Source organism: Erythranthe guttata, chromosome 6 (genome assembly GCF_056151865.1).
Source record: "Erythranthe guttata isolate IM_541 chromosome 6, IM_541, whole genome shotgun sequence".
Classification (NCBI taxonomy): domain Eukaryota; kingdom Viridiplantae; phylum Streptophyta; class Magnoliopsida; order Lamiales; family Phrymaceae; genus Erythranthe; species Erythranthe guttata.
In genome coordinates this window covers 3,761,595-3,776,457 of record NC_142538.1, presented here as the reverse complement: position 1 = coordinate 3,776,457, position 14,863 = coordinate 3,761,595, and the positions used below count along the sequence as shown (strand labels likewise).

General features: G+C 38.6%; 4 protein-coding genes across 5 annotated transcripts; 3 read left to right on the top strand and 1 right to left on the bottom strand.

Annotated features, from left to right (window-relative positions):
- Positions 1-66: 66 nt before the first annotated feature.
- On the top strand, positions 67-5,000 carry LOC105977669 (Pre-mRNA-splicing factor 3). 2 transcript variants are annotated; one of them, XM_088819511.1, is made up of 7 exons: positions 95-643; positions 800-918; positions 1,939-2,223; positions 2,360-2,830; positions 2,955-3,149; positions 3,232-3,395; positions 3,821-5,000. In XM_088819511.1, exons 2-7 carry the CDS (start codon positions 853-855, stop codon positions 4,707-4,709), a joined length of 2,070 nt encoding a protein of 689 aa, XP_088675637.1. In that variant the 5' UTR covers positions 95-643; positions 800-852; the 3' UTR covers positions 4,710-5,000. The 2 variants fall into 2 exon arrangements, with proteins under 2 accessions (XP_012858461.2, XP_088675637.1); XM_013003007.2 differs by lacking the exon at positions 800-918 and having other exon boundaries at positions 67-643.
- A 344-nt stretch (positions 5,001-5,344) lies between these two features.
- LOC105977567 (nucleolar/coiled-body phosphoprotein) lies at positions 5,345-8,615 on the top strand. The gene is made up of 5 exons (XM_013002885.2): positions 5,345-5,777; positions 6,287-6,573; positions 6,669-6,758; positions 7,800-8,104; positions 8,197-8,615. Exons 1-5 carry the CDS (start codon positions 5,597-5,599, stop codon positions 8,459-8,461), a joined length of 1,128 nt encoding a protein of 375 aa, XP_012858339.2. The 5' UTR covers positions 5,345-5,596; the 3' UTR covers positions 8,462-8,615.
- Positions 8,616-9,230: 615 nt separating this feature from the next.
- On the top strand, positions 9,231-10,265 carry LOC105977568 (peptidyl-prolyl cis-trans isomerase 2). The gene has a single exon (XM_088819512.1). The coding sequence runs from the start codon at positions 9,635-9,637 to the stop codon at positions 10,157-10,159; it is 525 nt and encodes a 174-aa protein (XP_088675638.1). The 5' UTR covers positions 9,231-9,634; the 3' UTR covers positions 10,160-10,265.
- A 282-nt stretch (positions 10,266-10,547) lies between these two features.
- LOC105977566 (rubisco accumulation factor 1.1, chloroplastic) lies at positions 10,548-12,276 on the bottom strand. Its single transcript, XM_013002884.2, has one exon. It carries the CDS (start codon positions 12,113-12,115, stop codon positions 10,754-10,756), a length of 1,362 nt encoding a protein of 453 aa, XP_012858338.2. The 5' UTR covers positions 12,116-12,276; the 3' UTR covers positions 10,548-10,753.
- Positions 12,277-14,863: the final 2,587 nt, after the last annotated feature.

Below are 14,863 nucleotides of genomic sequence, written 5' to 3'. Positions count from 1 at the left end.
CGGGTTCTCGTAGTTACTACTAACCCGACCCGCTTCATTCGCGTATAAATCAAATCTAATATACATATCCGCAATTCTCTCCTCTCTCTCAAGTAGATCACCTTCACAGAACGAAACCCTATTCTTCGACATGGAAAAGGAAAATTCAAGCCGTAAACGAAGACAATCCGGATCATCCAAAGACCACCATCACCACCACGACGAAGAGCGCCGCAGATCCGACGACCACCACCGCCGTCGGTCGGATTCCAAAGCCGAGCGAGAGGGAAGCAGGGAGCGAGACGCGGACGACGAAGAACGCCGCAGATCCGATGAACGCCACCGCCGGCGGTCGGATTCTAAAGCTGAGAGAGAGGGAAGCAGGGAGCGAGATGTGCGCCGCGAGCGCGAGAGGTCCCGTTCGGTGGAGAGAAAGAAGAGGAAGGAGAGGGGGGATAGTGAGGAGAGGAGCGATAAGAGAACTAGGGTTTACGAAGAAAGCGGAAGGGAGAAGCGTAGGTTTGAGGATGTTAGGGTTAAGGAGGACGATATAGATGGGAAAGAAACCGACGGTTTCGGATTTGAGGGTAAGTCTGTGAAGAATGATCCAAATTACGAGTCGCGTGATGGTGGGAAGCGTCCGGAAACTGGGTTGGTTGCCAATGTGAGTTTCTATTACTATTTCCTTCATCATCTTTTTTGCATATTTACTTGTGCTAGAGCATTGATTGATTTGTTTATAACTCATTTTCGTGAATCAGTTAGAAATTATCTTCGATGTATGCATACGTGTATTCATACGTGAGTTGAATGTGTGTAGGTCTGCATCCTGATCTATTGCTTTTATAGTTTTATTGCCTTTGGCCAATATCTATGAGTAGTAAACATTCCATGCCCGAAGATAATTCTGGACCTTGGCTTTGGAGACCGTTGTTTTTGGTAGGTTGATTGTTACTTCATGTTGACACAGTCGATTTCTATTTGATCTCACCTGTTAATCAGTGCTTATAATAGATGTGTATTAATGTGCTTGTGCATTCTACTTATGGATATAACTGAGTGTTGTAGGAGTTCTGTTATTGACTAATAGCAGATAGTTATAAAGTGCAGTTACATATATGAGTAAGATTCATATTTTCGAAACACGTATTTCACAAAGCCACGGAAAATAATTTAATGCGATGGATGGTATCTTTATTATGCTTAGTTTACTGAGTCGTCACTTTACTGGGAACCCTATTAGTTTCATACATAACTATGCTGCTAATGCTTGACGTAATGATAAGACTTATTGTCGTGGTGCTTTGTCATTTTCTTTTCTAGGTGTTCTCTTTAGCTGCATTGTAATGAGTGATTTCATGAATATTTAGAAGCAAAATCATTTGTTTTTGGTTGTGGACTTGACTCTTAGATGTGTAGACTCTGATCATGTATGTTCGCTTTTCACTGTTATCTTTTAATGAGTTGTTTTAAGTCATATAGTTCTAGTGTTGTTTATGGTTGTGGAATTGACTCTTATTTGTGTAGACTCTGATCATATATGCTCCCTTTTCAATGTAAGTTTTACTGAGTTGTTTATGTCACATAGTTCTAGTGTTGGAAGGTGCCCACATATTTGTATTTTGTGTTATTGTAATAGTACATATACTTTCAGATGCATTGTTCAGCCCATTTTCCCTGTTATAAATTTGCTGCATTACATATTAAAATGCTGGCTGGATATTGGATTTTGCTTTGTAATGAACAATCTCCATCCTGCAGCTGCGGAGCCTTGCTGTACTAACTTTTATCATTCTACCTGTTTATAATTTTGGATCACTTAGAAGATTCAGGAATAATGTCATCAACTAAGAAATTTTAGTTGTCTTTACATGCTGTTAAACGAAGTTCTACATTCTTTTGTTTAGGTAACCCCAAAATATGAGTCCATATAAACATGTGGCAATGTTATAATTGCAGGGTGCTGCAACTGGACCACCCACTGCACAATCTAGCATACCACCCGAGACAATGGAAGCCCGTAACCATCCTCCTACTACTAAGGTATCTTCAATTTCCAAGACAAATGAAAATAAGGGAGTTAATATTAACAGAATTCATGAGGTTCCTGGGAAATCTAGTACAGATGGGACAGCTTCAAATGCCGGCAAGAGTGGGGGTCTTTCCCTTGATGTTTTAGCAAAGGCTAAGAGATCTTTACAAATGCACAAAAAACTTGCGGAAAGGATGAAGAATATTCCCTCAGTAAGTCCTTTGGTTTTGATATTTTCCTTATTAAGATGCCATTGTTAACATGTTGCTTTATCCGCTATATTTATTTGTATTTTTAATTTGGGCGATATTTTGGAGAAGTTGACTTTCCTTCTTTCATTTTGTGTAGTTGAACAGCGATGCTAGATCAACAAGAGAGGGGAGTCCACAGGTAGGTGATAAAGAGATTGCTAATGTTTCTTCCTCCAATAAAGGTATGCCGCCTATGCCTGTTCCTCCGGGATCTGCTCCGGTCATGGTTCCTGTTTCGGTTGTGCAAAGCACATCAGCTTTTCCTGTTGTCACACCAACGCCTGACATTCCCCCACAGAGTGGTTTGCCTCATCTTCCTGGGCTCACTGCACAAAAATACGAAGCTGTAAAACGTGCACAGGAACTAGCTGCAAAGATGGGATTTCGACAAGATCCAGAATTTGCTCCACTCATAAATATGTTTCCAGGGCAATTGCCCCCGGAGGTCACCATTCAGCCCAAGCCTTCAAAAGCACCCGTTCTTCGTCTGGACGCACTAGGCAGGGAAGTAGATGAGCATGGCAATTTGGTAAATGTTCCGAAAGTTAACAACTTGAGTACCCTCAAGGTATGATAACTACTTTTATAACAATGAAAAAAGATTCTCAGATTCTTTTGGTCAGAATTATAAAGACGGAAAACATCAACGTTTCATGTTTCACTTATTGTTTTACTTGTTGGTTGTCTCCTAGGTAAACATCAACAAGCAAAAGAAAGAAGCCTTCCAAATTCTCAAACCCGAACTTGAAGTGGATCCGGATAAAAATCCTTACTATGATCCAAGGATGGGGATTGATAAGGTCAAGCTGTTGAGGCCTAAAAAAATGACTTTTCAGTTTGTTGACGAAGGCAAGTGGACAAGAGATGCAGAGATCATCAAATTGAAGGTATTCATCCCCATTTCTTTTATCTGTGTTCTTTACCAACTTATTGTATTCCTGCTCTGATTCATCTGAACATGACTTTCAGTCTCAATTCGGAGAAGCAAAAGCGAAGGAGCTGAAGGCAAAGCAAGCGCAGTTGGCAAGGGCAAAGGCAGAGCCTGATATGAACCCAAATCTGATAGAAGTAGGAGAGAGGGTGATGACTGCCAAAGAAAAACCCAAGGAACCAATTCCAGAAGTTGAGTGGTGGTAAGTCAAGCCTTTCTTTTAACTGGTTTTAGTTTCTCAAATTCTCAGGAATATGTTTCAATGAGAAGAAAACATGAGAAAGTTAACATAAATGGCTTTTATACACATCTAAAACTTTATTTGTTTCTGTTCACTATCATTTTGGTGTTTCAAATGTGAAGAAATGCCGTTCCATATACTTATTAAAATAGTGATATGTTGCGATAAAATACATGTTGACATATAGGTATATATACGGCTTGTCACAGTTCTATATCCCTATAATATTTGGAGTTGGGTGTTAAATCTTTCTAGCAGTCATCTTTCCTTACCAGGTCTTAGCAAGGGGAAACATAAATCATTTCTCTTTTAGAAATAAAAACAAAAATAGAGATAGTAATGAATAATTATGATGTACAATTGATAACTTTTCATTTGACTTGCAGGGACGTGCCTTTTCTGCAATCTGGTACCTATGGTGACATCGTTGATGATGGCATAACAGAAGAAAAAATCAAGATGGAGAAGATGACCATATATGTGGAACACCCTCGACCAATCGAACCCCCTGCTGAACCAGCACCTCCACCACCCCAACCATTGAAGCTAACCAAGAAAGAGCAGAAGAAACTCCGTACACAGCGCCGATTAGCCAGGGAGAAAGACAGGCAGGAGATGATTAGGCTAGGCGTGCTGGAGCCACCAAAGCCCAAAGTCAAAATGAGCAACCTAATGAAAGTCCTTGGTGCAGAAGCAACACAAGACCCAACAAAGATGGAAATGGAAATACGAAGCGCTGCAGCCGAACGAGAGCAAGCCCACATCGACAGAAACATTGCTCGTAAACTCACTCCGGCCGAGCGCCGTGAGAAGAAGGAGAAGAAGCTCTTCGAGGATGCGAACGCTAATGTTGATAGTATAGTCTCGGTTTACAAGATTAACAGTCTTTCTCACCCGCAGGCACGGTTTAAGGTTGATATCAACGCGCAGGAGAATAGGCTGACTGGTTGTGCGGTGATTTTTTCGGAAGGGATAAGTGTTGTTGTTGTTGAAGGGGGTGCGAAGTCGATTAAGAGGTATGGGAAGCTTATGCTGAGGAGGATTGATTGGAGTGCTGCTGTGAAGAAAGACGAGGGCGATGAAAACGAGGAGGATGAAGAGAAAGAGATGAACAAGTGTGTGCTTGTCTGGCAGGGGAGTGTTGCTAAACCTGGGTTTAATAGGTTTTTTGTGCATGAGTGCAGGACCGAGGCTGCTGCTCGGAAGTTCTTTGCGGACCATGGTGTTGCTCATTATTGGGATCTTGCGGTTAATTTCAACGAGGATGCGGTTTAATTTGGTGGGAGTTTGATTTGAATATTTCGTATGCGGTTTAATTTGGTGGGAGTTTGATTTGAATATTTCGTTTGCGTTTTTTGGATGAGTTGTTACTGCTTGACCTTGGCGTTTACATATTTCTCAAGTGTTGAATCTCTGTTCTTTTTTAATATTTCTCAAAAGTGTTAGATCTCTGCTTTTGCTATGTTTATGTTTATATCTTGACACTGATTTCATTACATCCTGGAACGAGATTATGTTTATGTTTCTTTTATTCTAAAACAAATTTTATTTTTCTTTCTTCAAAAATTATAATCTGATCCACATAGATATGTATATATATATATATATTATAACGTGTGTATAATTATCTGTACATGTAAGTTTGATTAATCAAATTAGACTTTGGTTTGTTATGAAATTTTTCTTATAGGTTTAAAAAAAAGATAATTATTTGATCTTGTTGGTTTGGGCTGGCTAACTTGAGCCAATTGCACTGGATCTTGTTGAATTTTGGCCCATCAGTATGTAAAAGGAATTTAATATTATTTGTTCCATTATGTGCAATAATTATTTTAACAAAATAATTGTTTAAAATTTAAATTACATAATATATTAACTTAAATATAAATTAATTTTTAAATTGCTTTTCTATTATTGGACCTGCATCTTCAACAACACAGCCTCACCCGAAAAAGTAAGAAAAAAAGTAAAAGAAAAAACTGGTCCCGGTGCCTCACGAGTCACGACCGACTTTTCTCTCTCTCTCTCTCTCTCTCTCTCTCTCTCTCTCTAGCGCTCTCTCGCTCTAGTTTTTATACACATAATTTCTTCAAAACTCGAGTCGAAGAGAGAGAGAGAGAGAGAGAGAGGGGATTGTAGACAAAGGGAGCACCACGGCAGCAATGGGTGGTGACCTTTTTCAGGATTTGCCGCCTCCGGTAGCAGTACAATCTCAACAAATTGTTCAGTCCTCGGTCAAAAGTGCAACTCCAGAATCTTCGTCGAAACCACCACCGCCTCCTGCTCCTGCACTTAAGAGCGCCCTCAAACGTCCCAAGCCCCGACCCGAGTCACAGCCTGAAGGTTTTTTCTCTCAATTTCTCTTGGTGTTTTTTTTTTTTTTTTTTTTTTTTCCAACTTTCAATACGCACTTCTATGTGAATAATTTTATAGGTTTTTTTATTTTTATTTTTTTCTTTTCAACTCTTGAACATTTAGGTTATGGTTTGTGGGTTTCAGGATTCATTTTGAGGATTTCATGATTTTGCGCTAGTGTGGATTTCATTCTCATTAAGGTGATTGCATCCAATAGCTGATGTTCTCAGTACTTGATGAAGCTTAAGAAATTAAACACGTTTTAATCTGTTTTTCTTTTCCTGGATCTTTCATGAATGTTTCGATACATATAACCAAAATAAGTTGCTTAAACTTTTGTTCAGTTAGAGAAGATATACATACATTCTTTTTTTTCTCTCTTGGTAATTTTCGAGCAATTTGTTTGTTTGAGTCATCCTTTGGCATCTCTAGATTTGCATTTTAGAAGCAAATCCGATACCACAATAAAACGCTGAATGACCCTTGTTAACTTGCAGCTCCTCCTGAAAAACGCTTGCGGTTTAAGACCACTACAGATGCCTCGGAGAAACAAGTAATCGAGGCCATGCAGAAAATAACTTCACACATAAAGAATCCATCAAAGTTCAGTAAGGCATCGAAGCTTGCAATTCAGCTGATTCAAGCTGGCAGTGTCAAAGAAACGACCAGCGATTATTTCTTTGTGGTACTCGAAGCTGCAATGTCGTCCTTAACTAGTTGCAACGAGCCCTCATTACGCGCTGACTACCATGCACTGTTCTCGGCCGCTCAAGATGTAGCTCAAGTAAGCTTTCGCTCGTATTGTCACAACTCACTTATATATGTATATATTCTTTATGAGGGTCAAACTATGATTTGATTTAATTCCACGCGGTGCAGCTCTTAAGCAAGAAGCAGCAGAATCTGTTTAGTACATGGACAATTAGGGCTGTTTGGGCAAATGATCTGTTCACAGATGACGGGTTTGTGGTAAGTTTGCATACAGGTCCTATGATTTTACTACGATCTTATCGATTGCTTTGTTTTGTGGCCTTACTCCTTAGCATTGCAAGAGCCTAACATACATGAACACATTGTAATATTTAGGACTAGGTAAATCAATACCTTTTCTGAAGAAGTTTGTTGCATCTGACTTTGTTACATGTAAACTCTGGTAAAGGTATAGCTATCGTAACCATATTTTTTCTGTAAATGTGCTTCATATGAAGATACTGGATACTGCAACTTGGTAAATTTGATTGACATAATGATATGCAAGTCGCCGGCAGACAATTTGAGATTGTATGTGTCATACTGTGTGTTTTAACTTTATTAGACAATTTTGCTAGCTTCCTACAAATTGTCAAAAAATGAGCCAATATGAAGCTCTTCCAATTAGATTTTTTCCACTTATTTATGTTCAATTATATGTTTGACTAGTGTCTTTTCATGAATTGTCTTTTCATGAATTGTTGATTTAAGACCATTACAATTAGGGCTGTTTCGTATGTGTGTGTGTGTGTGTGTTGTAAGGACTTGCAATTACATGGGAGAATTGCTCTTGATCCTAATCTATTATTGGGATTTTTTTCCCTTTCTAACAGAATGATCTAGTATCCTCCGTGTTTCAACCATTTTTTCTTCATTATCATGAAGAAAATGAATTTCAATTACTTTCTGCCCGTTTGTGATATGGTCTTTTGAGTGTATTTTAGTGCTTTTCTTGAAAACCTTATCGTAGTTAAATTCCAATATACGACGAGTGTCCCGTGGAAGTAATTTTAATTACTGATAATGCATCTGTCTCAAGGAAATTTGGGAGCTGACTTCATAAGAATGCATGTATAGTTTGGATACAATCGAGGATTATCATATTAAAGTTTAAGTTCAAATTTACCCGATACATGACATACTGGATAATCAATGAAACACCAGCATAACTAACTGTGCAGAAAAGCGATTGGCGATTTGTGTATTTTTTTTTTTGGTGGCTAGGAACTAATACCTGGTTTATCTTGGATTATCTTTCAGTTTTCAAAAGCAACTGGGAGAATAAAAGAAGACTTATCTGCCCTTCCTCTTGCAACGAAAGACGATGATATGGAAGAAGCCATTGCTCTCAAAGACGAGACTAAAGAAACTGAGGAACCATCTCCCATTACTTCTGAAGAGCCCGATCCGTTTGGACTCGATGCCCTGATATCGAAAGGAAAAAAGGATTCATTATCCAATAGCAAAAAATACGACGAACAAGAAAATAGGAGATTGCTCAAGTCAAAAAGAGAAGCATTAATTACCTGTTTAGATTTTGCTGCCAAGAGATACAATATGCCATGGTTAAATTAACTCTTTCTTTTTTCATCAATGTTTTTATAATAATTATCCGAGTTTGGAATATAACGGACGTGGTGCTAAATTTCTAATGCAGGTGCCAAACGGCGATCGACATCCTAGCAAAGCACGCTTTTGAAAACGTATCGAGATTCACAGCCCTACAAAGGGGTGCAATTGAGAAGCTTTGGGCTTCGATCAAGGAGCAGCAAACTCGGAGGAAGCAAGGTAAGTCTGTTTCTGGTAAGCTTGATGTGAACGGTTTTGAGTGGCTACAGCAAAAGTATTCGACTGAAAAGATCAGTATTCGTCGGTCTGTTGGTGGCAATGGAGATCGACAATGTCAGCAGTGGCTCGGATGATGGCATCTTGTTAAAAAAATATTTTCAGAGTATTGAAACTGTATAAGAAATTAGAAGAGTTGGTCGTGTGTATCTTTAATCTTTTAACGGTGCAAATCGAAAAAAAATCGTGTAAAATTGGATTTCCTTCTCGAATCCATATTCTAAATCTTTATGTCATGTGCTCCATTTGCTATTATACTTTAAATGTAGTGAATTGAAATGAAATGTGAAATGCCTAAAACACAATTATGTGAATTTAATATGTTAACAATACTTAATCATCATGTTCTTATATTATTTTTCATAAAACAATATTAAATAAAGGAGATCTGATAATAGAGACTTAAAAAGTGCAAAAAAAAAAAAAACGCCTTTGGGCTTGACTTGTAGGAAATTCAAGGGGAAAGATACAATTTTTATCCCTAAACTTTGCATCGATTTCACATTTGGTCATCATGTTTACAAAAAACATATCTAGCCCCCTCATGCTTCAAAATTTCAAATATTTTTAGTCATTTCCGTTATTATTAACTGAAAGAAGCGTGTACCGTGACCATCACTGCCCTAGCTTACGGACTAATGATAGATTGAAGGAAATGACAAAAAATGTTAAATTATTGAAACATGAGGGACCAAATGTGTTTTTTGTGAACATGAGGACCAAATATTAAATCGATATAAATTTCAGCGAAGGGTTAGTGTTTAAATACGTGAACAAATAGGGACTGTCGTTGCAAAATAAATGTAAAACCCTAAACCCTAGATCATACCCGCAGCCATTGTTATTTTTGTGGTGTGTATAAAGGCAGCGCCTCTAAGCAGAAATCCCCAACAATTCCTCTTCGTCCTCATCCCCATTTCTCGCCGGAGATACAAGGTAAATCCATCCTCTATATTATTCCATTTATTTGCGTGTATTTCAAGCTTCAACAATGTCTGTACTGTGTGTGTGTGTGCACAAATCGAAGGCTTCATGGGCATAAACTTAATTAAAAGCCCATGTAGCTCAATAACTGTGCTAAATCAAATCAATCATCTGTAATTTAATGTCTTCTCGATTTCTGCTATTCGCTTTATCGTGAGGAATAATTACCTGATACACATCTCCGATCTGCACATTTAATCAAATTAGGGTTCCTTGAATTAAATCTGACTGATTTTATTTTATTTTGTTCAGATTTTATCAGCAGAATGAAGAACCCAAAGGTTTTCTTCGACATATTGATCGGAAAGGCGAAAGCCGGCCGAGTGGTGATGCAGCTGTACGCCGACACCACTCCGAAAACCGCCGAAAATTTCCGAGCTTTGTGCACCGGCGAAAAGGGAATCGGATCTTCCGGCAAGCCCTTACATTACAAGGGATCTAAATTCCACCGCATTATTCCAGATTTCATGTGCCAAGGCGGCGACTTTACCAGGGGTAACGGCACAGGTGGTGAGTCGATTTACGGCGAAAAATTCGCCGACGAGAATTTCACGAAAAAGCATGTGAAGCCCGGGTTGCTATCCATGGCGAATTCGGGGCCCGGTACAAATGGGTCGCAGTTCTTTATCACGACAGCAAAGACAGGGTGGCTCGACGGGAAGCACGTTGTGTTTGGAGAAGTAGTGGATGGGTACAGTGTTGTGAAGGAGATGGAGAAGGTTGGTTCTCAGTCCGGTACGACTTCCGCCCCGGTTGTTATTGAAGATTGTGGTGAGATTAATGAGGATTAGGGTTAATTAATCTTGTTAATTTGTTTAAGTTGGTTGTTATGTATATCGTTTAAGCTGCGGTTTTTTGAAGCTTATTAACTCAATAAAGTATGGTCCATTTGCTTTATTTGCTTGAGGAAAGTTCTTCGAGTTTTCAAAGTAGTGTTTTGAGTCTTATTTGATAAAAGCAATTGAGTCGAACTCAGACGAGAGCTATAATTGAGCCAAACATGAATCAAGTTCAAGTAGCTTGATCTTGTTTACATGTTTTATTACTATTTTTTTCACTCAAGCTCGAGTTTGATCAAACTTGGGCCATTATATTATTAACGAATGATCTTGAATCGAGGATATAGGTCGTTTTTGTTCGATTTTCAGCCTAGGAATGAACAACAATGAAGTAGCAATATAAAAAGCTCAACATTCAAAATTTATTATCTATTTGAACTAATACAAGTTCCTTGTGATGAATAATAAATACAACTAAACAACATAGGAAATAACTCCTTACTCTCTTGTCCAAAAACTAGTCTCTTCTATCAAACAATCTTCTTCACTTACTTATAGTTAGCTTTGAAGAATCTCAACATAAGCGAATTCGGGTTTTTTTTCTTCTCATTCCCATTCGACATCGCTCAATGTGTTATCGTTGTCGTCTCTTGGCGGCCTAACCACCAAGACCACCGCACCTAAAGTATTCACCATCCCCTTCGCCTTCAACTTGTCCCCTCTCTCCACCTTCAAACCCTCCTTGCCGCCACCGGAAACCAAATAAAACCCTTCGTCGTACTCCACCACCTTCCTCCCCCTATCCGCCACCACCAAAATCTCCTCGTTCGCATCCCTCTTCTTCCCCTTCCACGGCAATACCCCACCGGCCTTCGAGAAAGCCACAGCCACTCCCCCCCTCTTCAGCCCCGCCACCGGTCCCCACCCCGGCAGAACCACCCACCGGCTCCACCCCTTCTCCGCCTTCACTATCCCGAAATTGCCCCTGGTCCTGCATTCCCAAGGCGCATCCCCCACCTCGATCTCTCCACCAGCATCCCCGCTGCAAACCGGGAAAACCGTGACCACGGTTGACTCTGCAACCTCGCCGTAAGCCATTCTGACCACGGGAACTTTGACAAGCTCGTCCGGGTTGACTTCTTCTTTGCCATCCCCGTCTTTAGCTTCCAAATCTCTCAGCACTCTCTGTCTCGCCTTCTCGGTTTCGGCCATCTCCAAAGCTTTTTCAAGAGCGGTGATACTCTGCTCCGGCGAGAACGCCGTTTTGTGCTCCTGCGCCTGCCGGAAATACATATACGCCAGACAATCTCCGGGAAGATTGCCGTCGAAGCTCTGATACCATTTATCCCCGTACCTGCGCGGGTAGTCCTTCATCGACCTGGCAAGCTCTTCCGTTTTCCTGGCGTCGAAGCCATTTGCAATCAGGTAACGCGCGGCGACGGCGCGTTGCTCGGCGCTGAGAACTCGAAGCTCGTAGAGGATCTTGGGGCCGGCGGGGTTGTCGAAGAAGGCGACGGTCTCCGGGTCGGTGTCCTCGACGAGGGAGTCACGGACCTGGGTGGCGACGACGAGGCGGTTCTGTTCGATGGAGGCGATTCCGGTGATCTCCTCGATGGTGGTGGAGATGAAACCCTCCTGGATTAGGGATGTGATTAAGGGGGCGTATTCGAACCACTGCCCCAATCGATCGGTGAGGATGTCGAGCTTCTGGTTCGTGTCGAGGTAGCGCCACTTGGCGGGGAGGAGGGACGGCGGCGGACGGTAGGGTTGGTAGAGCTGAGATTGCTGCTTGTGGGAGGTGGAGGAGGAAGGGGGGATGATGATGGCGGAGATGGAGAGGGGTTTGGATGGCCTGTTTTGGGGATTTGACGGCGGCGGCGGAGGGTGGCGTTGGTGGTGGTGGTGGTTGGGGAGGAAGGGGGTGGAGAGATAGGTGGGGTTGGGAGTGTTTACGGTGAGTGAGAGCATGGTGGTGGTGGTGGTGGTGGTGAGTGGGAAAACGTTATCCTCTCACTTCTTGATGAGAGAGAAAGTAGAGATGAGAGAGAGATGATGATGGGAGATTGGAAATTGTTTATGGATCAGACAAATGAAGATGGTGTTTTTGTGAACTCTGCAAATATCTCTAGGCGTAGCAAGTAAATTCTAGAAATAGCAAAATATACCCCTACATTTTCTTTAGACTATCTAATTTACCCCTTCTTTTTCACCCCCCACAAAACTAGTTTCGTAAAAAAAAAATCGGACGAATTGGATTAGATTTAGCACTTTCGACAAATGTTTTTTTAAAACACTAATTTCAATTATGTTTTACGAAAAAAAATGAAAAGAAAAATTGGAAATTGAAATAAAACTTGATCTAGAATCGGAAAAAAATTCGTATCGAAATCGGCGAAATTCAAAAATTATATGTTTTAAGTCACCTATTAAAAGAATAATTATTAATTATATTCTAAAAAATAAAGAATTTAATCAATTTAAGCTCTCGAAATAATTTAAGTCACATATAATAGGAGTAGTAGTTCTAGTAAGGCCCATACCCATAATGAATATTTTGAGTCTCATGGGCTTGCATGCAATAAATAGTATGTTCAATTAAACAAATGTAGCTAGACACAACTATTTTTTTTTTTTTATAAATAACATGAAGGGTGAGGCCCATAATAGTTCAACATTAGGCCCACTCGTGTTGGGCTATCTGCAGTGGTGGGAGCGGATAAGGTAAATTACGGTCAACCCTGAAGTAATGTCAAATTACGAAAAATTACTTTATATTTGGGTAAATACAATGACCCTTCAACTATGGATCTTCTGACACGGCCAATTATGGATCTTCTTACACCCTTATCCTATTGTGTCAAATTTAACAAAATTTTATAGTTCTGTGAAATGTTCTCTAGTTTGTGCAAAACTGCAATTTCTGATGCACAACAATATGACATTTACTAGTCAATAGAGACACATCTTATGATCATCTCGTTTCAAAATTTGAAGGTCAAATGGAATAGAACGGGTACAAACTGGAGAATATTTCATGTAATCTAGAAGATTCCACTAAATTTGATACCACAATGATGGACGAGTAACAAGTTTCATAGTCAAGGAAATTATTATACTTATCCAAATATGAGGAAGTTTTTTTGTAATTTGACCCCACGGCTGTACCAAATTTAATAATTTTATTTTATTAATGAGGGAGTATTACTATTACTACATAAATTATGAATAATTAAAGATAAAATAACATACTCATAAGAGCACTTTTTGATAATAACAGAAAGAAATATCACCACACGTGCACTAGCTTCAAAAGTTTTAATTTTTCTTATAATATTAAAAAGTTTGGATTAAGTAACAATTTAATTTAATCTTATATGTTTTAGTCTCAGAACTACTTTAAGACCACTTTAAAATTTCATGTGCCCAAATAAGGGCAGACAACATAAATCAGAAAAACCTTCCAATCATAAAATGGATCAATTTGCCATTAACAATATAATATCCCACTATTTTATTATTATTTTATTCAATTTAAAGAATTGTAACTTTTGACCACAAAAGTTTGAAGAACTTCTCAAAGACTTTCTTTAAAACTTCTGGAATTTGTTGACCGTTCTTACAACCTCAGTCAAACCCATTTCATTCCATGGATGAATAATGGATTTTCCACTCTGGCATTTTATTTTTATTTATTTCTTCTTTTTTAAGAATGGATTATGAATTTTTATTTAATTTTGTTATTTTTTATTTGGTCAACAGACAATAATAATTCTTTTTTCTGGATGAGGGTGGGGGTGGGTGGTTAAATGCATATTATTAATACATAATCAGAATTAAATAGATTAATGAAAATAATTAAGTGAAAACATGTATAAATAATTAAAACAGTAATTATTGTTAATTAATCTAACAGGTCCAAATACCATGTTGCAGCCTGTCCAAATACAACTTTTGGTCTTAAATAATTAAAAAAAAAAGAAAATAAATTATTTTCCACTCAAATGTTGAATGAATGGAAAATGTGGTTCATGCACCCTCCCCATCTCTACTTAATACATCAAAAAAAAATTAAAAAAATAAAAATAATTTTTATTTTAGTAATAGTAATAATAAAAGAAAAATCTAGATTTCACATCATAATGCATATAGCATTTATATTGAAGTAATAATTCAATTTGAAAGAGACAATAAAAGATTATATACATACAGAATTAACATGATATATAGTTTTTGTGGTTAATGATGAGTATCAACCAAAAACTTTTTGACCACAATTAGTAGGTATTTGCAGATGTGGCCATCAATTGGTCAAATGTTTTTCCCAATACATATATATTATATATATAATGTATCTAGATATAATGTATATATATACATTCTCTGTTTCTAGCACAAATTCACAAATCAAAATAAAAGCCCACTTGGCATCCGGACACTATTACTTACTGCTCACCTCCCAAACTTATATAAATATATAGGGGAAATTACAGTTTTTATTCCTCAAGTTTGCATCGATTTCACATTTGATCCTCCATGTTCACAAAAAATACATTTGGTCTCTCATGTTCTAATAATTGAACACTTTTGGTCATTTCCGTTAATTTACTGTTAGTCCGTTAGTTAAGGTAGTCATGGAACATGCTTGATTCCGTTAGTTTTAACGGAAAATTGACGGAAAGGATTAACAGTGTTGAATTTTTGAAACATAAGGGACAA